The sequence below is a fragment of the Haliaeetus albicilla genome, chromosome 11, assembly GCF_947461875.1.
Source record: "Haliaeetus albicilla chromosome 11, bHalAlb1.1, whole genome shotgun sequence".
Lineage (NCBI taxonomy): Eukaryota > Metazoa > Chordata > Aves > Accipitriformes > Accipitridae > Haliaeetus > Haliaeetus albicilla.
This window is the reverse complement of record NC_091493.1, coordinates 6,112,620-6,137,705: the sequence shown is the minus strand read 5'-3', so window position 1 is coordinate 6,137,705 and position 25,086 is coordinate 6,112,620. Positions and strand designations below refer to the sequence as shown.

Here is a 25,086-nt window from a genome sequence, read left to right as displayed (position 1 = left end):
TATCCTTCAAAGACTGTGGAGGACACTAGACACCTTCATTGCAGTCCAGTAAGGTCAGTTCTTGGGATGGACAGGTTTGAAATGACTGACAATCAGGAGAAATAGTCTGTAACTTAAAAGCCCAAGAAAGCAAGAATTTAACAATTCAAAGATAAACCATTACTTCTCCCATACCAGCAACTGCAAACTAACATCTGATAATACTAACTTCCTTTTGAAAAGTTAGACAACTGTCCCGGTTTCAGCTGGGATAGAGTTAACTGTCTTCCTAGTAGCTGGTACAGTGCTATGTTTTGAGTTCAGTATGTGAAGAATGTTGATAACACTGATGTTTTCAGTTGTTGCTCAGTAGTGTTTAGACTAAAGTCAAGGATTTTTCAGCTTCTCATGCCCAGCCAGCGAGAAAGCTGGAGGGGCACAAGAAGTTGGCACAGGACACAGCCAGGGCAGCTGACCCAAACTGGCCAACGGGGTATTCCATACCATGGGACGTCACATCTAGTATAGAAACTGGGAAGTGGGGGGGGCGGGAAAATCACCGCTCGGGGACTAACTGGGTGTCGATCAGCGGGTGGTGAGCAATTGCACTGCGCATCATTTGTACATTCCAATCCTTTTATTACTACTGTTGCCATTTTATTAGTGTTATCATTATTAGTTTCTTCTTTTCTGTTCTATTAAACCATTCCTATCTCAACCCATGAGTTTTACTTCTTTTCCCAATTTTCTCCCCCATCCCACTGGGGGGGAGAGGGGGGAGTGAGTGAGCGGCTGCGTGGTGCTTAGTTGCTGGCTGGGGTTAAACCACAACAACAACTAACAAAATGACCATTTAATATATTATACATACAAAAAAGGAGGGGGGGCAGGGGAATGGTGGTGATCATGTTCTTCCCCTAGAAGGTTATACATAATTTTGGTATCTGAATTTGAGACATTTCACTCCTTTTCCTATGACTACACAGTTCTGGGTTTTTTGTTTGTTTTAAACGAAACAGCATCAATTGTCTTCTATTTCACTCTGTCTTAAATACTTCCAAAAAGGAATAAACAGCCCTTGATCAAAAATTATGCCATTCCAGCCACAGCACACTTACAAAAGCGCTGCATCCTCAGTGCATGAGGACGCTGCAGGCAAGACTTAATTTTCAGGTACAAGTAATCAGAGAATTAACAAACTAAGTAGCTAATGGATACTCAATAACTAGCATCTATTTCTAAATATCTACAAGAAATGACAGGTTAGAAAGTACTGCATGATGTATGCTTCTAATTCTTTATCAAATCAACAGTGTCAATCTCTTAGTGAGAAAGTGATAATGTTTAGAAAAATAATACTGCAGCAGATTCTGGACTGCTCAAAAACATGTATGTAACCCTCAGTACACTTCAAAATGCAGGACGTTTCCAGACATTTTGCATACTATAGTATTATCTGCAAAAACCTGGTCAGGAAGCTATCACTGTTTTTAAAACCAGGGCTGCTGGAAACGAGAGTAAACTTTTCCACATCAAAATGTGTGTAAAAACCTAATTAAGGCATTTTGTATCAATCACCAAGCAATCTGAGAACTTAAAATAATCAGAGACACCAGTGTAAGTAACAGTAACCTACCAAATGTATTTTGAAGCAGAACACAGCCATTATACTAAAGATCATGTCATTATTACTGCTTATAAAAACAGAGATGAGGAAAGTGTGCAGTTTTATTTCACAGCACTAAAAATCCAAAACAAGTTCTCAAAATTCATCCAGTTAGTACCATATTATTACAAATTCACATTGCTTCCAGCAGTTTGACAGCTTGGTGCTCACCAGAATTACAGCAGCAGTACTTAACTAGGAGGAAAAAATGAATTTGCCAGAATGATTAGTTAAGCTTTAGGCATTTAACAAAATAAAACACATTTCAAATGTATTTAAGGCTAGCATCCACAAACACTTTCAGTATTTTTCATCAGTGAAAGCTTCCAGTTTGAGAAAGGTTGCAAACAAAGTCCTCAACGGATGACTGAGATGAGGCATTTAGTCCAAAGCCACATGAAAGAAGAGAAAGCATTATTTTTCTTGCAGGATTTTTTCAGGAGATGGTAATCTGCAATGCCATGAGATATGGCAGCTTGTTCAAGCACTGCTCACTGAGCTAGTGCCCAACTTTATGGAAATACTTTGATCCATTTTAGTTTTCCTTTTTAGTATATAAGCAAATCTATATATTTACTAGATAAAAGGATCATACTGAAGTCACCTCCCTAATGGTAAGAATAAGTCACATGAACAAGTGCCTAGAATATTTACATGTTCAAACACTTCTATTGCTACAATTGTGCAAAGTTTCCACATCCAGCCTCTAATTCTGCCAAAGGAGTGAGTCAGCGTATCCTTTAAATACAGATTAGAAACCAAATAGCACATTTTCCTTTTCAGTTAATTGCTGACAGCCACTGAAGATATATCTGTTATTCTGGAGGTATGATGGACCTGTACTCCAAGGCAAAATAGGGAACAGCCTCTGAAGAGTCATCCTTGAAGCCCTTCACACAGAATTTAAGCATACAATCAACTTGGTAATGCAGAAGCAAATGATGCTTCGCTGTAAAAGCAATTTTTTGTTCCCCCACCTCATCTGACACAGGATCAAAAAAGCAGTCAAGTGCAACGTATTCCTCCTCCATATGGAAGAAGGATGTATCTTTTAACAAACACAGTGACTTAAAATCAGTCTCACTGAACTGACAACAGAAATCCTCCATTCATCCCCAATAGTCAGGCTTTCATCCCTTCTGTTCAAATCATGAATCATCACAGGATTACTGACTCCCAGAAAAAAAATATTTGTTCAAAGGTACATTTTCTCACTCTTCTATCTGCTATTTACCAAACTTAACTGCCTTTAAACAAAGGTTCATTTCTTTGTAGCTTGCCTCAAATGTTGCAACAAGTTCCTAACAGGCACCTGTCACAGTAATTATGATCAGTTGACTTAGTCTCAAGGTAGGATCATGTAAAAAAAGAAATGCAAAGCTCATACAGCAGTAGAAGTCATATGCTGGGTCTGACAGTTATCCTGACCTATATTCCTACATTTGTTTCAGCATCAATATTCCTCCCTAACAATTTCAGCAGTTTCAGAAAAAGAGCTGCAGAGCTAACACAGGCAAGTATTTCACCAGGATGTTAATGTTGAAATATCCACCAGTTTTAATTAGTATCTTTAGCGATCAGAACCTTTGTCAACACAGAAATCGGTGCACTAACAAAACAGGGCCTTATATCCCAACGTAAGGAAAAGCCCTTAACTTGGAGTACAACAGTAAAACCCAGGTTTTCAGTTGCTCTATAACTTAGATATGTAAACCTTAAGTGCTTTTTTTTAATATGGCTTGTATAAAAGTGACAGAAGCCTAAGTCCTCAAGAAAAATTTAAAAAATTATACACCAAGTTTAACTCCTCAACATTGAGCCAGTTTGGCTTTCTCTTTCCTGTTTTTGCAGCAGTTAAGTTCCCAGTTCTGAAGGTGAGCCTACGAAAAGAAGACACCCTGCAGCAAAGGAGGGTATAAATGTTTATAGCACACCTGATACCCTGTGGTAACCACTTAAACCAACTTTTCACCCCTTCCTCAGTAAACACAGCAAACTACACCTCACTTTATGGGGTGAGCTCTGGAACACTCATTACAGGGTGTGAGTATACAGTTCAAGAGCTACCAGCACCATAAATCCACACTCTCATTTGCTTTGGGGCAACTTGTTCATACAGCCATTCCCTTCTTGTGGATGAAGGAATTTTTACCTGACTGCATTTCAGACATTTCTGGACAATTACCTTCATTTTTCCTTTTTCTGCCACACTGCAGAGTTCTAAAATATTTCCCAACTTTCAGTAGCGAGTGAACCTATTTCAAGTGCAGCTGCTTTAAAAGATCATCAGTACTTGTATACAATTAGTTTCTTTAAAAGCAGCTTCATTTCAAGAACAAGGTGGCACATTCAATGTATAAGGCCTACATAAGTGATACCATGTTTGGTGCCTTAAAGCTGGCAGAAGTCAAGTCTCAACCAGATACTTTTTATAGTCCAAAACCTGCCAGGATTTAAGATTAGCAACAATCACTTTTCAAGCAGGAGGCTGGACTGGAGACCTCCAGAGGTCCCTTCCAACCAGAGCTGCTAGGAAAAGTATCAGCACCCAGACAGGGCCACGATGTTCATAGCCACAGTAGAGCCTAACCTGAATGCTCCAGCCCAAACATTTAACACAAGAAATTGATGGTGTCAAGTGAAAGGACACACCAGATTACCTAGAGAACAACTGCTGCATCTCCCAGAGCACCTTAAAAGAAGACTAACTACTTCCCACTCCCTCACTTTTTTTTTTTTTTTTTTTTTTTTTACTTCTTTTTAAAGGTAATTTACTTACCCTGGAGGCTAACTTGCTATGCGGGATGGGTTGATGATGACTAAGACTTTTAAGTCCTGGACCCTTTTCAGGTAGATAATGCATGCAGGAACACTGCAACTCCTTCTGCTTTAAATGCCCAAGAAAAAGATGTTGCCATGGTGCTGTCCAGGAAGAAGTTGGGCAGCTGTGGAGAAGGACTATGTACCCTCTCCCTCCTAGAAGCTCAGGAAAAGGAACAAAAAAGCTCACAGTTTTGAATTATTTCATGCCTGCCACAGGAAAAGAGTAGCTAGCAAAACAGGCAGTGCAAAACAATACTGAATCAGTCCAAACACCTTCAGCTCTGATAAAAGAGAAGTTGCCCCAGCTCTTAAATCCATCTACAGCACATTTGTAAGACAAGTGACCAATGAAATTACTTATTCATACATATAAACAATACAGGTACGCTTCATCTTGCATCATGTGTTTGTTACAAATGCTCAGCAATGTCCCTGTTACAGCATTTGTAATTCTCCTTATGTAATAAGCAAACAGTGCATTGAGCTAACTGAGACAACGCCATCAAATCTGCAAGTTTAGAAAGTCAACACAGCAGCAGCAATCATCAAAAGTGCTTGTTCACAATGTCTGTCGAATAGAACTGAGATCAATTTGCAGAACACCCACTCCACTTCATTCCCTCAAAGTTCATCAATAGCAGTAATATTAACTTTTGGTAATTCACACTCTTCTTGGAAGTGGCAGTTTTCCAGGATGTCCTTGTAATAGTCCTTGAGGTCTGCATAAGTAGAGATAGTTTCATTTGAATGATGAAACGGCATCAGTTTTTCATTCAGCAGCATCTGCACTTGATACTCTTCTTTAGAGGTTTTCACTTGATCACAGTGGTAAAGCACAAATACCAGGTTGGCTGCATAAGGCACAATCCGTCCACTGCGAAATTTCCGATGCGTTTGTCTGACATAGTTGTTTGCCTTTAGAGGCTCATTATCTTTGAAGAAACCCATAAGGGCAAGCAGCGGCTGAAGGGTCTCTGCATGTCCAACTTGTACAATCAAAGGTGAAGAAATGGGTTTTGAACTAAAAAAGAAAAAACCACAAAGGATGAGCAAGAGCCTGTGCTTTAAAACAAACATACCAACATATTGCACAGCTGTCAGCAACAAAGGCTTAAGAAACAGACTTTGAACTTGTTTTACTCCAATACTTGATAAAAACCTGTTTGGAAATTTCAGTATATTACAGACTTCTTTTAAAGCACCCAAGCTTCCTAAATTTTGTCCCAGCTGAAGGTATTGGCTCTTACATAAAATGTAAGAAGTTGTAATAAATGTAGTTAGGCTACAGCTAAAGTCTAATATAAATACGGTAAACAAAAGCAAGAGACAGATTAATAGTATGCGTCCATATACTCAGTACAACTCTCCAACTCTGTGTGAGCCTAGTCACTTGTGCTCTTCCCAGGTATGGAAAGATCCAGTGACCATGCTACAGTTAATATACAGGTTTTGGATTAAATATAAGAACTTTCAACAGCACTGTGCCCTCCCATCAGGAATTTGAGAGAAGGGCAGCAAATCACCAAGCCAGCTGCAAGGCTTTGTTAACATACAAACCAAGTCAAGCCCTTCACTGGATGTGAGAGAGTCCTCTTCCACTGTCAGCACATGGGAAGGCTCGAGGATGTCACAGTAACTCATTATTTCTGTTAACACAGATCCGTTGCAAATACACATAGCCATTCCCCCATCATGGGCTGTTTGGAAAAACTCCCTGAGACACTTTTGTTCCTTTTAACCAAATAAATTTTTACTACAAGTTTCACAAATTTGCTTTAGTACAAACCTACGGCTATACTATAACAGCTTTTCCCAGGATGCTGAGCTGCGTTTAAATAGGATTGATTAGAGTCATTAATTTTTTTTTTTTTTGGTTGTTCCCTGGCAGACACAAAAAGTACCTGAATGGACAAAGCATAATGAACTATTAAGTGAGATCATCCAGGACACAATTCACTTTACAAAGACCAATGATTTATTATTAAAACATACCCTTTTTCTTTAGCTAATCAACAGATATTTTTAAGTCTTCTTAATAAGCTTCTGCCTAAATTAATGCAAAGTGCAGCAAAGACAAGCCCCCACATTATCATCATTTTAGACCTGGAAAGTTTTAAAGTTTTCAGCATTAATTTTGCTAGATTTGAGGATCAAAAACCTTTTCTGACTGCTGTAATAAAGGATAAGTGACAATTCAGTTTCAAGATGAAAATTAAGTCTAAGTACAAACTTACTGGCACATTAAGAAACTACAGTAAACCCCTACCACCCTCTGACCTAGCTACAACCACAGGATTGCCTACACAAGCAAATTGATTTAACACGCAAACTGCTTCCCTCCCTAGCACACCACCACCAGTGCAGGACTTTAAGGAGTGTTTCTTGCCTACCTCTACGACCACCAATGCTTTTAACTGCGTATCATGCCAGAATAAGAATCATAATTTGATAGCAAAATACTGCCTTCCCCCCGCCTCCCAATATGGTTCAACTGTTTGGAAGGTACATCAGCATTTACCAAAGTTTAGTCTGAAGACAGCAATTCAGTCAGAGGAAAACAGTTGTCCCTCCACAATTTATTAGTCCAAATTATAAGTAGGACTACTGCTATTACTAATTCTCGAGAATACCAACTAGTCAAAAAGAAGATTACACTCCCTCAGCACACAGGCCAGCAAATTAAGCCACTGTTTCATACCACAAACAAAGCCTAAAATGAAAACAGTTGGTGCAACAAAAGGTTACACATTGGTCAACCAAAGGAAAGATAAGAGCTGGCTTGGTGCACAAGAAACCATCAGCCAATATGAAAACCTGCCCCTTGCTCCAGAGAAGGATGATGTCTTTTTGGGACCGTCTCCAACTGGCACTCAGAAGCCCAGGTCAATTATTCTAGCAGATGTAAATACACATTTAGCTTTCGTGAGACAAGAGGTGGTGTCTGGCCACACTCTAGCTGCCAGTAAAGTCTACCCACAGATAAGGCACATCTTGATTGGCCTGAAAAGGAGGCGTTTCCTCCGCTCCAACCTAAATTCTGAAGCAACCGAAAAATGGTTAACTGGGGGACTTGCCTGTAGATTCAAACTTTGATCAGATAAGCCTTGATCAGATAAGCCAGAATTCAGTACAGACACAGGATTGGCTCTGTACTACCAGCTCCATACAGCCATGGTGTTTGTGCAGTCTGAAACACACCTTGCACCGTCCTGCTCCCTGGTGAGCCTGCAGCTCTTCTGACTATACTCCTTAGACATGTATCCACATACATGCACATACTCTCCCCTTAGCCAAAACATCACTTTTAAAAAAAAAAAAAAAAAAAAAAGTCAGAAACCTGCCTCCTTGTTTCCTGTTCCAAAGAAGCATTAAAACCCCAGGGGGGTTCTGTATGGAAGACAGTGCGTTTTTTTCCACCCATGCCTTTGCTGCACCAAGAGGTATACATTCACTATAGACCCTCTTCCAGCTCCTCCAACATCAGTGGTTCTGCTTACATTTCTCCCCTTGTTATTTATGACCCCTTCCCTCATTTTAAAATTGTAAAACTTTTGGATCCTTTGACCCCTTTCTCTTCCCTTTCCATAAATCCATGCTGCACCTATGATGCTCTGTTTTTTTAATTCACAACATCTAATACCTTTTCTAGTTAGCTTACAGAAGTTGGAGATACTTCCAGACAACTATAACAACCTCAAAACTCAACTCCTGAGCAGTGAGTTATCTCAGACCTTATCTGACGTATGATTACAAGATCATTTTTACCATGAGGATTATTTCACATATCTGCAATTTCCAAGCCCAGTTAGTGCCACACGGTCCTTTTAAATCCTCATAGTAGAAACAATTTATCTTATTTATCTTGAATAAAAGTGCTGCGTTTGCAATGCCACTTCACTTCTTACCTCTTCTTTCCTCATCATTTACAACACGCTGAGAAGCCCTGATCCTTGCAGATCTATCTCCACTAAAGACCTGCCTCTGCTAGGAAAAATCAGTCATCTAACCCTACCCTCCATTTACCGTACTTTTATTCTTTTTTTTTTTTTTTTACCTATGTAAGGACCTTCCCTCTTAACCCTGGCTGCTTGATTTCTTTTGATAAGGAAACCTGTTGAAAGATGTTTGGAAATCATGACTGTGTCTCCCAGATCACCCTATTTGTATGCTTGCTAATCTCTCCCAAGAGCTCCAAAAAGTATGTTTTCCTTTCAAAGAGCCATACTGACACTACTCTGGTATATCATATTCATCAAGGTGCTTATCAATGCTAGTCTCAATCATTATTTCTACAAGACTGGCCTGTAATTCCCATTCTCTCCTGGAGCTGCTTTTTTCATTTTTCCTTTATTTGATGATTTGTTTTAAAATCATCACACCTGCCAGCCCCCACAAGCTTCTTGGCTGAAACCAAGATGTACCAGCTGTTACTTCAGCTATTTCATTCAAGTTCTTCTAGCACTCTTGGGGGAGTATCACCTAGCTGTCGCACATTTTCATTTTGTCCCAGCTGCCTGCGCTTATACACACGCCTGCTTCCAAACATGGTGGTCTGTATTTTATAGTTCACTAAGCAAGGAAGCTAGTAATATAAATATGCTGCTGGAGTTTCCAAAACAAGTGTTACATAGTCATCATTCACTCCACAGGGAGGGATTTCACATATCTAGTCCACCCCCAAAAAAAGGTTTCAGAGCTGCTAAGAAAAAAAAAAAATTAACATTCTGGCGATCAGTGCTGGCTTTAAGCAAGGTTTGGCTTTAGTTTCCTGCTGATGTTAGCAGGAATTTTAACATGGAAGTAAATAACAAAAAATATGGTTAACATCTTAGTTAAAAAAACCAGCAAGACATACATTTCCAAAACAGGAAACAAATTATAGCATATACACATATACACACACAGAGAAGATTTAAAGAACAAGGAAAGAAAATCTAATGAAAAGAAAAGAAGGAATAAACAAGGCACTCATTCACACTGTAACTTGAGTTATTTCACCTGCTTTAGTCTCATGAAATCCTCATGCTGACAGGCCAAACCACCTTGGGAGACAAAATAAACCTCTCCCACTCACAGCTATCCCACCGTATTATTTTAACGAGGATTAAAACTGTTTCCTTATACAATACGATCCTGAGTTTTCAATAGGCTCTTTAACACAGTATACTTGGTTTCTCACGGGTGCTGGATATCTAAGACTACTCAAGCACTCCCTGTTCAGTCTCTGGGGTCATGACTCCAGTTCACATGTGGTTTCATATCATCTAATAATGACAATAAAAATCACCAGCAAGGTTAAAACAGCGACAGCAATATTTTTAATTATGGGGAAATCGCAAAAGATTGCCTCTTCAGAGCATGTATGCAGGCAAAGGTTACTACTGCCCCGATATTTCTGATAAAGACAGGAGCACAAAGCACAATCAACAAAATACTGATAAATTCCGAACAGTAGCACAGGCTAATAAAATATTAAACAGAAGCCCTGACATTTCCACACTCAATCTTCTTTACAATCGGTCAATGACTCGGAATTACATGGAAGCATCAAAGTTCTCAACATTGTACTCTGGCAACTGCTAATGATATTTCAATTCACTTTTTTTCCTCCCTTTTATTTAGTAGTAAATGACTTGGGAAAGCACACTGAGCGGGGGTGGGGGAGAATCTCAATTCCAGCTTTAAAGGGAGATGAAGAGACTGTGCATAGAACTTTGCCATAAAATATTAAGAGCTTGCCTGAAAGTGATTGCTGGCGATTGGTTTTGTATTCACTTTATGGGGCACTTACAAATGAGAAGAAGTGGCTGTCACTAGGTGGAACACGAGCAGGGTTCATTGAAGAGATGTGTCAACTTCAGCTACTGAACTGCCCACGCTGTAACCTTCTAAGTAAATCTGACCATAGATGAAAATGAAGAAGTTACTGAACAATTCACTAGCACAACCCCAAAAGCTAAGTCTCACCATGGGGGAAAAAAGGCACTGTGGAGAAGCACAGACATGGGATTTATCATTCAGGCAAATTCTAGTTCTCCTTAATGTCAGTAGATTCGAGTTAACCCTGAAACTTCTGCATCAGCTCACCCATCCTCAACAGCAGATCGTTCCTACTCTTCCTAGGACTACTGATATATCACTTTGGATATAGAAGAAATGAACTTTCTTTTAACCAAAATTTATTTTCCTAAGCACCAACGTGGCTTTCAGCTAGAGATAACCCAAACCCCATGAAATAGTGGGATAAGAAGAAACATTTCCTACAGCAAAGCCTAACTGGCCAACCTTCAAACCTCATGTAAAAATCCCTCTAACAACTTCAAAGAAGGTAAGTTATAATAACTGTTAAACAAGCAAGCTTAGACTATATTATTTCCTTTTCTCCCCAATAAGAAAGCCAGGACAAAGGACTCAAAACCATCTGTTTTCAGCTATGGGATGAATTCTCCATCCCTCCCACCTCTCCCTGTGATTTATTTCTGGAAAAAAAAGCTGGAGGAACCCTAAATCTACAGGGAAACAGCAGAGATCAGGGAATGCAGTGGCAGGACTCAGAGGGCAGCAGAAATACTTAACAGTCATGTTGCTCAGAGTGTTATCACCCATGGAAAGAAGGAAAAAAAAATTTAAAAAATCTGTCAAACAGTATTAAGTCCTCATGTGTCAAAATTTCCACCTTAAATAGTAGAACAGAAGACAGCTGTGCTCATTCATTTCCAGAATCAGTACTAACACAACAAAATGCCACCACAAATACTGACAAGATAAAAATTTTCTTCTTTTCCAACAAGGACACACAGGAGCTCACTCACGACAAAAGCAAATTTGAAAAGCTGACACGATTACACATTAAAAGACAACAGGTCTTATCTAGTCCCTCAAAAGTTAATCATCCAAAGCTAACTAGGCTTCACTGCATTTCACTTCCGAGCTTCTGCAGTTTCAAAGGCTCTTTTCTGAATGATCCCACCTCTAATGTTCTTACGGACCTCAGAGATTAAATGCATTACTGCAGCAGCATCGTGCTGATGCTAAATGTTGAACCATCATGACGAGCCAAAACCAAATCAAGAGGGTCATGCCACTTGTTGAACCCTTCCTGCCCGAGGTGAATACTGGTTAGATCAGGTCACTTGTGTGTTAGTTGCCTAGGTATTGTTTTGCTTGTTTTTTTAATTCCTTAAATAAAAGGATACGACTATAAATGTTGCTGAGATACCTTTCAGAGCAATCAAGTATTAGGTAATTAATGTGAGATTAACTACATTCTGGGAGGTTTGAAAGGCACAAGCAACACTTTAAATACCTAGTTCTAGGCAGATAGATGAAAAGACACATTCCCAGGGGAGGTCCCCTGGACTGCCCAGGTATCTGAGAGAAGTCAGCAAACACACACACACTTCAGAAATTCAGACACAGGGATGCTGCTGAATGTGCTACAAGGATCTATGGAGAATTTCACATCTCTACCTGGTTTCCCCAAAAGCACCCTTTAATCATTTCAGAAGCCCCACCTTTGAAAGATGGAGCTATCAAAACCAGCCATACAATATGATACAAAGCTGCTGTTTGAGACATTTACAGCTTATTAGCTAAAGTCATCCCATTTTTCTGATTTTCTGGAAATGAAATCAAGACCTGCATATTTTTCAGGTGTAAACTGTGTGGTCTATTGAACTGTACAGCTGGCAGGTTGTTCTGTGAAAACATGAACAGCTTATTACAGGGATCAGTATACCCATCACACACACACCACCTGTTCTCCTCTCTGAACAGATATACTGAATCAGGCAATTTATTTTTTTTTTGGTAACTTACATATCACTATGTACTTAGCAGATGAGGTGACAAGCACCTAGTCCAGAAGCTTTCATCACAGGCTCTCCCAGTACCCCAAAGAGCCAGGGGACACAGTGGGGACACCAGTGAAGGAGCCCCATACAAAGCCACACAGAGTCACCCACACCTCCATACCCTCTGAGAAAGGGACCCGCTGGGGAGCACAGTACCAACACTACTGACCTGGCTCTGCAAGAGCCACTTCATACCTCGAACTAAGCCCATGTAGCATGCATCTGGCTACAAACTGCCCTGCACTTCAAATAATGTAAATTACACGTCTATATGTTATAGCCCTGGTTCTCCTTTGGAGCTGCTCTGCTACTGTGCGGGTGATCAGACACACTGGTTTACAACTCCCACCAAGGGACACAGGACATCCTGAACCTGCTGATGCACCCAGAGAGCCAAGAACCTGCGCTGTGCAAATGTTGGATCCCAGCAGCGAACAAGTTTTAATAAAAGAAATTACTTAATTCAGATCTGAGCAAAAGGGTTTTTTTAAATCCAATTATATAATTTCTACTGCATACGTGGAAGCTTTTTGCTCTGTTCCCTTTGTACATACAATAAAAAGATAGTTTTGAACAGTTATTTGTTTTTAGATCATATATTGAATTCTTTTGTACTGAGTCATGGGTTTGAAAGGAATGATTAGGGCACAGTAGTAAATGACTACAGAAAGGTTATCAATTGCATTGTGAACTGACCTGCAAAGAGGAAGGCAAATGACATGAAACAATAAAAGCTACCAATACATTGACAAGTTAAGCTGTTTACCTTATGGCTTAGCCTAGTATAACTACAAAGATCACCTTCACTTGATCTTGAACTACATTCAAATTCAAGTAAGTCTTTTTTTTTTTAAATACCTTGAACCTGCTTACTCTCAGAGGAAACTACCAAATATTTTGCAATGTGCATGTACAACTACGTTAGCATTTTCAATCATTAGCCACATACTTTAAATATTGAGATGGCTGCACAAAGCATACCTCCCAATTTCCAGAGCCTTATGGTAATCCAGTCAAACAGTACAAGTAATAACAGGTATTTCATATTCTCCTTCACAAGAAAGGCAGACTTGTTAAATATTAGAAGCTAGAAGCAAAAAAGTATAAAACAGCTTTAATGAACAGCTGATATTCTTCATGTGTGCCACAACCAATTTTCAAATCCATGCCTGCCCCAGTGTGTAGCTGTTAAGGTGGGGGTTTTTTAATAAGATTAGCAGCTTCCTATTGCATTAACTACCAAAATACATGAATTTCTCACCAACATACAGAGCGCTCCTGTTAGCAGAGCAGCACTCCCAGATCACAGATATAAGGCTTACCTGGGCATCTCACAGCTGAAAGGCAATGCACATCTTTATCCCTTCTTCGTACAGTTTTCCTACAGATCCATACCCTACACTGTAGCAACAGGGGCTTCCCCCTGCAACCGTAGTGTTGCCCCTTTCTCCTCCCAAGTTCAGTGTGCCAAGTCTCCCAACAAGGCAAGAAGCCAGCGAGCAATGGGGTTGAGCTGGCAGTCCCAACAGTTCCATGCAACACACAGACCAGATGTGCCTCTTGAGGAGTGATGGGGGCCCATCAAGTCTCAGGTTATTCCTACCATCAGCACCATGCTGGAGGCAGGGGGGGGAGGAAAAAAAAAAAAAAAAAAAATCATAATAGGTTTTGGTCACTAGGTGTAGCCCACATACAAGCCACAAAGAACTCAATGCTTCCTCTGAGGTAAGGTGATACTCATTGATTGCTCCTCTACATCCTGATGTAGAAGTGTCTCTAAATACCACAGCTTTGGGAAATTGGACACTTTCTAACTGTTTAAACAAATGCTGACTGGTAAGAGCAGCCTTTCAAGGATTTTTCCATTGCAGCACAACTGCAAGTGAACATGCATGCATGTATCACTACCTGGCAGTTTTACCAATATAATGAAGAGCAGGGGCACTTTAATTAAGGCCTAGGCTCCAGTGCGGGGAAAACCCAACAGTTTAGCGAAGAGTATTTCCCCATTAGCTTCTTTGCCACACAGTTGCATAGCCTGACTCTGTATTTTCTATCCCTAACAGGATAGATGATGGCAAAAACGCAATTCTTACATGTTCACAAATATAAAGTGCTTTATGGCCTAAGACAACTGCCCAAGCATGCCATTTCAGTACAACAAACCACCTGGTTTAATTTTACATTCAGCTCTTGTGATACAATTTGTTCTTGGTAATTAGAAAATTTCTATGGAAGACAGAGTCCTAGCCCTCAACCTCTCCTTAGAAACGTGACCATGACATTTCCTTACAGACTGGTAAGAAGGTATGGAGGAATGTGGTCCTGAAAGGCCCACTGTGACTGTCATAAGGTCTCAAGGAACAGATGCTTTCCACTGAAGAAATAACCTTTATTAGACACTTAGACTTTATTGCTACCAAGGGTGCAGAAGAATAAGGTCCATGCACAGGTGTGCTAACAGTAGGTGGTCACTAATACAACTATCAATAGATTCAACATCAGACCCAAGTTCCTGAATAGATATTCCAACACGTTTCCACCAGCCGTCTGGATTGGGACAGTTGACAAGAGCAATCATATAGTGAAAATCCCTTTCACAGCCTTCAAAACCATCTTGCTGTACAGCAAGATCTACACAGAAGAGACTATTACTAGTTTAAACAAAGAATTCTATTGGACTTCATATGATGAAAGATCCTAAAAATGCCTGAAACTTTTTCACTGCAAATTGAAGGTAGGACTAATTAGCAATAGGTATTTATTACCATCTTCATCATTTTCTTAAGGACAGACTAATCAGCGGAAGATATTTTTCCCCAGAAGAAAGAAAAGTAAGATTTAACAAGGCAACTAATAAGGCAACTAAGTTCAGTGAGCAATCGGATCGCAAGGTCAAGAATCACTTCATGGAAGAAACAGGGTTACAATAAAAAGCAAGGTTTCTCTTTTTAATTCAGCTGTAACTGGGAATGAAAACAAGACAAAGCTATTGAATATAAATACTTGAAGTATGCTACAAAAATGCAGCGTTGCAAACACTGTTCTCCACTGCCAAGCCTGGAGCAGAACAGATAATCAAGATCCCTCAGCTTCTTGCTGGAATAGAAATGCTCCCCTGTGATGGGTTGACCCTGGCTGGACGCCAGGTGCCCACCAAAGCCGTTCTATCACTCCCGCATCCTCAGCTGGACAGGGGAGAGAAAAATATAACAAAAAGCTTGCGGGTCGAGATAAGGACAGGAGAGATCATTCACCAATTACCATCACGGGCAAAACAGACTCAGCTTAGGGAAAATTAGCTCACTTTTTATTACAAATCAGCCAGAGTAAGGTAAATGAGAAATAAAACGAAATCTCAGAACACCTTCCCTCCACCCCTCCCTTCTTCCCGGGCACAACTTCACTCCCGGATTTCTCCACCAAGCCCCCCCAGCGGCACAAGGGGGACAGGGATGGGGTTTACGGTCATCACATGTTATTTTCTGCCGCTTCACCTCCTCAGGGCGAGGGCTCATCACACTCTTCCCCTGCTCCAACGTGGGGTCCCACCCACGGGAGACAGTCCTCCACGAACTTTCTCCAACGTGGGCCATTCCCACGGGCTGCAGTTCTTCACGAACTGCTCCAGCATGGGTCCTTTCCACAGTGTGCAGTCCTTCAGGCACAGACTGCTCCAGCGTGGGTCCCCCACGGGGTCACAAGTCCTGCCAGAAAACCTGCTCCGTGGGCTCCTCTCTCCACAGATCCGCAGGTCCTGCCAGGAACCTGCTCCAGCGCAGGGTTCCCACGGGGTCACAGCCTCCTTCAGGAACCCACCTGCTCCGGCGTGGGGACCTCCACGGGCTGCAGGTGGATATCTGCCCCACCGTGGACCTCCCTGGACTGCAGGGGGACAGCCTGCCTCACCAGGGTCTTCACCACGGGCTGGAGGGGAATCTTCGCTCCGGCGCCTGGAGCATCTCCTCCCCCTCCTTCTGCACTGACCTTGGTGTCCGCAGGCTTGTTTCTCTTACATGTTCTCACTCCTCTCTCCGGTGGCTGTTTTCCGCGTCCCAACTTTTTTTTCCTTCTTAAAAGTGTTATCACAGAGGCGTTACCACTATCACTGATTGGCTCGGCCTTGGCCGGCGGTGGGTCCGTCTTAGAGCCAGCTGGTATAGGCTCGCTCTCTCTCGAACACAGGGGAAGCTTCCAGCAGCTTCTTACAGGAGCCACCCCTGTAACCCCCCCCACTACCAAAACCTTGCCACATAAAACCAATACATCCCCTTTCTACTTTTGGATAGCCCAATCTAAGCTTTTCAGAAAGAAAGGAGAACTTGAAGCAAAGAGAATGCCTGGAATTAATTTTGTTGTTCTTAAATTTTTTAAAGCAACCAGCCAGTTACAAATCAATGTTAAACATTGCTAAATTGAAACAACATTCCACTAAGAGACATTTCATCATCACAAAGGTTCATTTTCTGAGTAATGAACTGCTGCAAAACTATTTAACCTGTTGCCCCGAAGTTGCACAATACCATAAAAAAAGACACTCATGCACACATATGCACAACCAAACATTTCTACTGTTATTAACACAGGCATTGGTTGGTTTTTTTTTTTTTGGTACAGTTTCTTGTTTTCATTTGTACTCTCATATTGCCACAGAATCTGGGGTAAGTCTCTCTCCCTAGATGAAAAAGCATTAGTTGCACCTCTACTTTCTAGATCAGCAGAGACACAAGCTGTTCCAATACATCGGCAGTGGCAGATTTCCACATATTCTTAAATGCACTGGGTTACCCGATTCAGATTACACTCAAGTCTTCAGTGCTTTAAGACTGCCACCTTACGTTGTGGGACGGAGTGGCATGCTCCTTTTGTGCAAGGCAATGCACTTTGGAAGCTTCCAGTTCCCATTTAGGATGATGCAGACTAAACAGACTGCTCACCCAGCTTTGAATTTTGCAAGATTTTTAGGGTCCTGATCCTTTACACTCACTACCTGCTTCCCTCTATGGTGGCAATACAACACAAGAACCCCAGAGACCGCAGCTGAACTTCTGCAGTCAAAGCTGAAAGACAGGATGAAGTTATCTCGGTCCTTCAGTGCTCTGCCTCAGGCACCTGCTCTTCCCCAAGGAGCCTGCTCCACCTTGTAACTTAGGGACTGCTCATCTAGCTCTCAGCAAATCAGAAGCAGAGATAAAGATTTTTTTCAACTACGGCTTTTTTTTTTAATTATTATTAAACTTACAGGGATATCATACACTGTTGAGACACACAGCTGCAACTAGTGCATATAATTTAAGGACTGGAAGGCTGTCACTGTTCAAAGAGTAAATTACACTAAAAGGAAACAAAATTGATCACTCTCCTTACATGAGACAAGCTACATTTAGAAGTTATTTTTCAGATTTCAGAAGGACAGAAGGGTCTTAAGGGCCTTGCTTGTCTGTTTCTCTGTTAATCTGCACTTCTTCCTGATCTTCTCATTCCCAGTTCTTACTTTGTTTGTAGAGACAGACACAGCACATGACAGAGGCAATCACAGCAGCATGCTTGGCAATCTGTTTAGTCACATGTTAATGATCTGTGCCCTAATGTATTTTTCACTTAGCTCTCTAGTAAGCTGAAGAAAGCATGGAGTGAAGAAGTTTATTTAAACTGTGATCTACCATAACCACTACTTTGACTCCACCACTACCAAAACCAGAGGTACCACCGACTCCCACACAAGCCTTAGATTTCCAGACACTAGAGCAATCATTTGACAGCACAATTTCTTAATTAAGCCAGCTTGGCTGTAGAGGAGTCACTGTCACCAGTTTCCTTCAGCCCACATTTACATTCACAGCAGCTCCTCCCCAAAGTCAAACTTATCTCATGTTTGCAACTGCCAAGTTTTAACCCGTTCATGGCAAAATGAACAGAGATGTTCCCTTTATGCTGGCTGGTGCACAGCACAGGTATGATTCAGAAAGGCCCCTGACCACCACTGCCTTGCAATGCGGCGGTCCTGTATGCTCCTGTCCTTGGCTTTCACTTCCAACCCTGTACAGCCCCCTTCCCTGAGCTCACACAATCATTAGAGCAGGACCAAGGCACCAATCTGGGTGCAAGTGTTAGGAAAGTCTACATACATGTACATATCAAAGGCAAATTTTCAATGCATTTACCTTCTTGCATACTAGGCTGACACTCTTAAAAACAGACACATCAATCTGATTTTCCAGGTGAATCCCAAAAGTAATTAAGATAAATAGTACTTGTACTGTTTACCTAGCGATAACTCCCCTTTAGATGAAAGGAACCCTGTCATGTATTAAACATGACCTCAACATTCCTGTGTCACTCAGAGCTCCAGTGATGAGCATGGGGTCTCTATATCACACTATAAAGGACAGCAAAAAAGCCAACTGACTGTTTGAGAATTATGCTTCAACTGACTTAACACACAGTTCTTCTACCACTGTCAATGTCCAGCTTGAATCCCCAGTCAGCACGCTCTTAAAGGAACAAAATTTCTTTGCTGTCTTCTCTAAAACACTTACAGTCAACTTTATGGATTGTTCCTCCAACCCAAAATGTGAATGCTACTTCTAATTTCAGTCTGCCAACTAGAAGGAAAAAAAGAAAAAAGGTCTTCCAACAGGTTATTATGTAAAAAATACATATAGCCAGCCTCACATATCCATGACTCAGGCTCTTCTTTCTGAAAGAGCAAAGCCATTATCATCATTCTGCTGGGTGTTAGGTAGACCTTTAATACATTGAATATAGAAATAAAAGTCCTGAGGATGCTAGGAATGCAAGAACATCCACCACATGTAACTAATGTTTACATATCAACACCAAAGCTGAATTTGCTGGTTGTAAGTTAAAGTTACGTATAAATTGGTTTCTATTAAGTACTTGACAGCACAATATTTATACAATCTTACTATCATATCCTTGATGTTGTGTACTTTTACAAACATCTCCACACTCACCTGCTGAGGTATTAGTTCATGTGACTGATCACTAACTATGAATTCGTAATTCCTCAGTTTGCATGAGGAACATGGACACAGGTTGTAAATTCTAATATGAATACACTGCATTTAAGCCTAAAGCAGCTCTCTCAAAAAAAAAAAAAGTATTACCAGCACATGAAAGCAAATGCAGGTAATTCTGTGACACAAACATTCCAACCTGTAACTGAAGCCCTTGTTTTCTCCACACCACAACAAATACCAGTTTTGTTCCTATTTTATTTCTGTCCATCATACTAATCCACATGAGAGAAGATCAACACCAAATAGATACTGAATCACAACTGCTGACTGATTCCAGCTCATAGGCGTAACACACAAAAATAGCACAGGTGTCTCATCTCTAATTTTTAATGAAGTATAGGGATGGTTATACCCATGACACTACAAAGGCAGTTTTGAGGACTGCACGACTCAGCGGATGGAGTACCACTGCTGTTGTTCTTCCACTGACACAAAACGACTCTTATTAAATCATGGCAACAGAGAGAAGACAAACCACTTTCAGACCACCATCCTTTGAAGACACCTGGTTATTGTATCTTCAAGTCTACTAACAGTTACTTGTAAGGCCTAATATCTTCCTACAGCTAGTGTTGTTCCCAAACTACAGCTTTGCTGTAAAAGAATAAGGATGGCAAACCAAATATCCTAGACAGAGTTCTCGGACTGGCCAGCTGAACTATGGACTTTGGATTCATGCAACAAATCAAGGCATTTACAATGACTTCAGGACAGAAGTGTCTTTCTCCCGTTCTTGCAGGGCACCGAGTATATTGCCTGAAGTCTGCCCTTCCCTAGTTACAACAAAGTGGGTTTGTTACAATGCTGGTTTTCTGTTACAGCTCCAGCTTCTTGGATCCTGCGACAGCCTGTTCTGGTCTAGAATCAGTAAGTGGACTGATCTGTAATAATTATTTTTCCATAATTACATTTCAACACCTTTAATCTGAACAGAAAGCTTTAATAATGCAGGAGACTCAAATCAAACACATGCAGAAAGAAAGACTGCCACACTGAAGTGCTTAAGTAACCAGATAACAGAACATATCATGGGGATGCTTTCAACCCACAGTCTTCCATTTTCACCACAAATGATTTTAACAAGGACATTTTAAACAAAAATCTTATTGTTTTAACTCAATGGCCTCTTCTCAAACTGCAGGAAGAGAACATCATTCTCAGACACAGCACCCTGGCTGTCCCTTGAAGGTCTGTGTGGATCAGTAAGTTAGAAGATGGAAATACATTAGCTGGGCACAAGAGCATCAATAGAATAAAATTTAAAAAAAAAATTCTTTACAGTAATACTACTCTATTAAAAATTTTATTTTCTCCATTAAAATTCTCCTAGCTCAAACTCTCCTAACATTGTTTTGTTTGGAAGTAAACTGCTATTCACATTAAATCCAACTCGGGATTGACCACAGAAAGCTTGTAGCCAAAGCACAAAAGCCTTTATTTACCTTTTGCTCTCTTCCACCGCTTTGTCCAAATGCTGGAAGATATCTTGGAATAAAATGCAGCTGGAGCGACTATTGATGTCATAGCCATATCCTCTCTTCCAGTATTGCTTCAGGTCATTCAGGTATTCCAGTACCTAAAGTTACAGAGTTCACAAGTTTTTATTATTGCACTAAGGGAAAATAAAAACCCCATGACCTGGAGCAATGATGCTACCAGACACTGCATGAAATAAACGATGCTTTGACGCACACACAAAAAAAACCCAAACAAAAAACACAACCCAAAAAAAAAACCCCCAACCCCAAAAGTCAAGGCTCCAGTTGAAACCACTTCAGCATAAAACCAGACACAACAGATCAGACTAAAGGGCCGCCAAATTCAGCATCCTGTCTCTGATCACGCTCAAGTCAGGCCTAGGAAAAACAGCAGGCATGCTTCTCCAGACTCTAGTAGTTTTCAGCCCAGGGCTTTGAGCCCTAAGGTGGGTTTTCTACAAATTTAATAGACTTCAGTGGATTCTCTCCCACAATAACCCAATTTCCCCTTTGAACATACCAAGTTTTAGCCTTAATAGTAGCCCGGAGCTTGGCTACATACTGTGTTATAAACCCAGTCTGTTGTGAACCTGCCTGCTGCTAGATTCATTTGGTAGCCATTAGGTACTACACCTGACAAGACAATTACTATCCACCGCTTTTTTTAGCATTTGTCATTTTGCTTTATGAAGGGCAAAGATCCTTAGCTTAGTTAATCATTCTTCAGATGGAAGCAATCCCGTATTCTTTAACTGAGTTTGTCTATTTCTACATTCTAGAGACGTGCACACAGCTCAAAAACACAGAACTGTGCCTTGGATTAATGTAAGGGCACACGATGCTCTCCTTGTTCTCTGTTCCTTTGCTTACAATTCCTAGCATTAAAGTTGTTTTTTTAAATTTTTGTTCATTAATTTTACTGTAGCTGAGCCAACATTTTCATGGATCAATACCATTAAAATTTCATTTCACAGTGGCACAATGGATCTGAGAGAGGGCCACCTCATACGAAGTTTCAACTTCTTACCACATACACACCGCTTCACAGTGAACACCACCTGCTGTTGTACTGCTGTGTGATTCACCCTCACACGGTCCCCCTGCAAAGCCTCTCAAACAACCCATATTCTTACTATCCCAAGTAACTCCATATAATCAGGAAGCTTTCCCACCTCACTGGTAAGTTACTGATAAATATATTGAACAGCACAGGTCTCAGAAGTCCATGGTGATCCTGCTCTTCTTTGAGAGGAGAGCCTTTACTCCTAACTCCACTCCCTACCCTTTAGCAAACCAGCTATCTATGTAGAGGTCTCCCCTCTTTCCCAGGGGTGCTAAGTTTCCTTAAGAGCCTCGGGGGGGGGGGGGGGGGGGGCTTACTGAACATTAAAGGCTACATAAGGCACTTTTTGAAAGAAGAGGAACCAACATAAATCACATTTATCTGGGTGCTACTAGTTTTATTAACAGGCATTAGGTTTAGAGATCTGAGAGTCCCCAAAACCCCCAAAGTCCCCCAAAAGACTCTTGGAGGACCTAGAAGACCTCATCTGATGTCCTCTGGAATCACGGCATTTTACCATATGATTACCATATACAAAACAAAGCTGTCCAGAGCATTTCTGATGTTACAGAAATAAAAGCATTATATGAATTAAGCACAATAGGAAAAGACAATTTTAATCAGGACAAATCAAGACTGCACCAGTACTTAAGCCTGAATAATGAAGGGTATTTCAGTCTTGCCGCTTGATTAATTCAGAGCTCTTTGGAGACCAAAGAAGTGCTTCATTATGTTGAAGAATAAGGGGCGCAGGGCTTACCACTTCTGACTGTGCAAAGAGTTATATCTGAACACTAAGGCATCTTTTGAAGGCTACTCAAATCTCTCCCATTTAGCACGTACCTTGGCATCTTCTTCACTGAAGAGTGAACACCATGGGGAGGTCACATTTTTTATAGCCAACTCGTATGAACAGGTGAGAAAAGCCACTTGAACAAGATCTGCAATAAGTCCAACAAACAAGCAAGATAAACCACTGCTACACAAGTACCAACTTTCTCTCAACTTGCCTCTAAAAAAAGTGAAGTGTAATTGCAATTTAGCAATGCAAGCAATGTAATCCAATAAATAATCACCAGTCCAAAGGCCAAGCACCAAAAAAAAGCAGTTTTCAATGTAACTATTTTGCAGAATCCAAATTTCTGACTGCACGCTTTTCACATTACGTTGCTATGAGGGGGAAAACAAGAGCATTTCACATCAAATGTTGCACGTCTGCTGATGTGACATGCTATAGGTGTCAACTGCCAGTGCATCCTCATCACCACAAAGAACAGAAGAGTCAATGCAGGGAAGGTGTGTGTGTTCAACACAGACCATTCTTTGACTACCACTACTCACCCTCCACATTAGCGGCCGAGTTTGAACAGCAGCGTGCTGCAACTTTGGGATTGTGGCTTTAGGGACATGCTGGAAACAACAGCAACACCTATTGTGGGTGGCTCCCCCACCACTTGACCACACAGGGAAACCTAGCACTTCTATTCTGGACACGTGAAGTTACAAGACAGACATACAGGTCCACCTTTTCCTGAGGTTGTTTGTACCTATGAATTGTAACAGGTTGTACAAAAGCTACACCTGCTCGACAAAGCAGAATTAAAAGAATAACACTGACATCCCTCTAAAGAAAGGTGAGGTTGATTTAATCTACAAGAAAGATATTTTCAAACGTCTTTTTCTTCTGACCACTGACTAACAAGCATTCGCTACTGCAACACCAATGTATGTTTACAGCCCCATACATTTAATTACAGACTGTGTCTCCAATTCACAGCATATTTTAAATTACCTACTCTGCATAACTACACGTCTTGGGAGTTGTTCTCAGCCAGGCTGGGAGCCGAAGCCACCCGTAACAGGCATTCCTCACCTGCGTTTAGCTCCTCCACCGGCAAACACAAGGCACTCGCCACCTTCTCCAAGACCTTCCTCATCTCCGGCCCCTCTTTGAAGGCATTCACCTGGCACATCGCCGTGTCGTTCTCTTCCACCAAGGCTACAAACTTGGCGCAGTGATCAAAAAACCGCATCAAGGAGTCATTAACTTCCACCTCCACCTCTGAAAGCAAACGCAGGCTTCAAGGACGCAGTCAGGGGAAGCGCCGCCGTCCCTAGCGGTACCGGGACGCGGTCGCCCAGCCACCCTCCCGGGGACAGTGTCCCCCCCCCGCAGCGGTTTCCCTACGGCGGCGGGGGGGGACGCGGAGTGCAGGGTCGCCCTCAGCCTGGGGATGGGGGATGCGGGACTGGCCTCACGGCTTCCCTCGGCCCCTCAGGGAGGGCTGGGGGTGCGGACGGGTGAGCGGCCCGGGCTTACCGTCGCTGCCGAGGCTGAGGGAAGGCCCGAGCCCGCGGCGGAACGCGGCGCTGCTCTGCAGGCAGCGGTGCTTGGAGCTGCTGGCTAGCTCCAGGCGGCGGCGGGCGGCGAAGAGAGCGGGGAAGCGGGCGGCCAAGCGGCGGGCCAGGTGCTCCATGTCGCGCCGGCCCTGCGGCGCCAGCCGCCCGTCCAGGCTCTCCTCGTACCACATCTGCCAGGCGGCCAGGTCGGCGGCGGCGGGGCAGGCTGCCGCCGCGGCGGCGGGGCGGCGGAGGAGGCGGGCGTGCAGCTCGCCGAGGCGGCGGATCTGCCCGGCCGTGGGGTAGCGGGTGCCGTGGCGGAGCACGGCGCGGAGCTGCAGGGGCGCGCAGGCGGCGGGCGGCCGCGACCCGGCCGCGGCGGGACCCAGGGACAGCGGGTCCCCCACCAGGTGCGGGTTCACCTCCTCGTAGCGGGATTTGGTGCCGAAGTAGCCGTTCAACCCCGCGCTCGCCATCGCTAGCAGCGGCGGCAGAAGGAGGAAGGCGGCGGAGGGGAGCGCGGCGCCTGCCCGGCGCGACGCCATGGCGGCAACTGCGCGGATCCCGCAGGAAGAGGCGGAGCGAAGCCGCCTCGTCTCCACTTCCACTCGCCTCAGGGGCCGCGTGTCAACCCGGGCGACTTGTAGCCAGGCGAGGGGGCCGCCCCGGGGAGGCGGAGGCCCTGAGGGGGGCCGCCCCACAGGCTCCCCTCAGGGCCTCCGGCTCCCCCCCCCCCGGCTCCCCCGGGGCGGCAGCTCCCCTCAGGCCGGGCTACCCCCCCTCAGGAAGGGCTATCTCCCCTCAGGGCTGCGCCCGTGTTTAAAAACCCCGCCTTTTGGAC

General features: G+C 42.6%; 1 protein-coding gene across 1 annotated transcript; it reads right to left on the bottom strand.

Annotated features, from left to right (window-relative positions):
- Nucleotides 1-1,597: 1,597 nt before the first annotated feature.
- MINPP1 (multiple inositol-polyphosphate phosphatase 1) lies at nucleotides 1,598-24,860 on the bottom strand. Its single transcript, XM_069795929.1, has 5 exons — nucleotides 24,226-24,860; nucleotides 23,779-23,967; nucleotides 22,749-22,846; nucleotides 20,807-20,940; nucleotides 1,598-5,489 (listed from the first exon to the last, which is right to left on the bottom strand). Exons 1-5 carry the CDS (start codon nucleotides 24,788-24,790, stop codon nucleotides 5,090-5,092), a joined length of 1,386 nt encoding a protein of 461 aa, XP_069652030.1. The 5' UTR covers nucleotides 24,791-24,860; the 3' UTR covers nucleotides 1,598-5,089.
- Nucleotides 24,861-25,086: the final 226 nt, after the last annotated feature.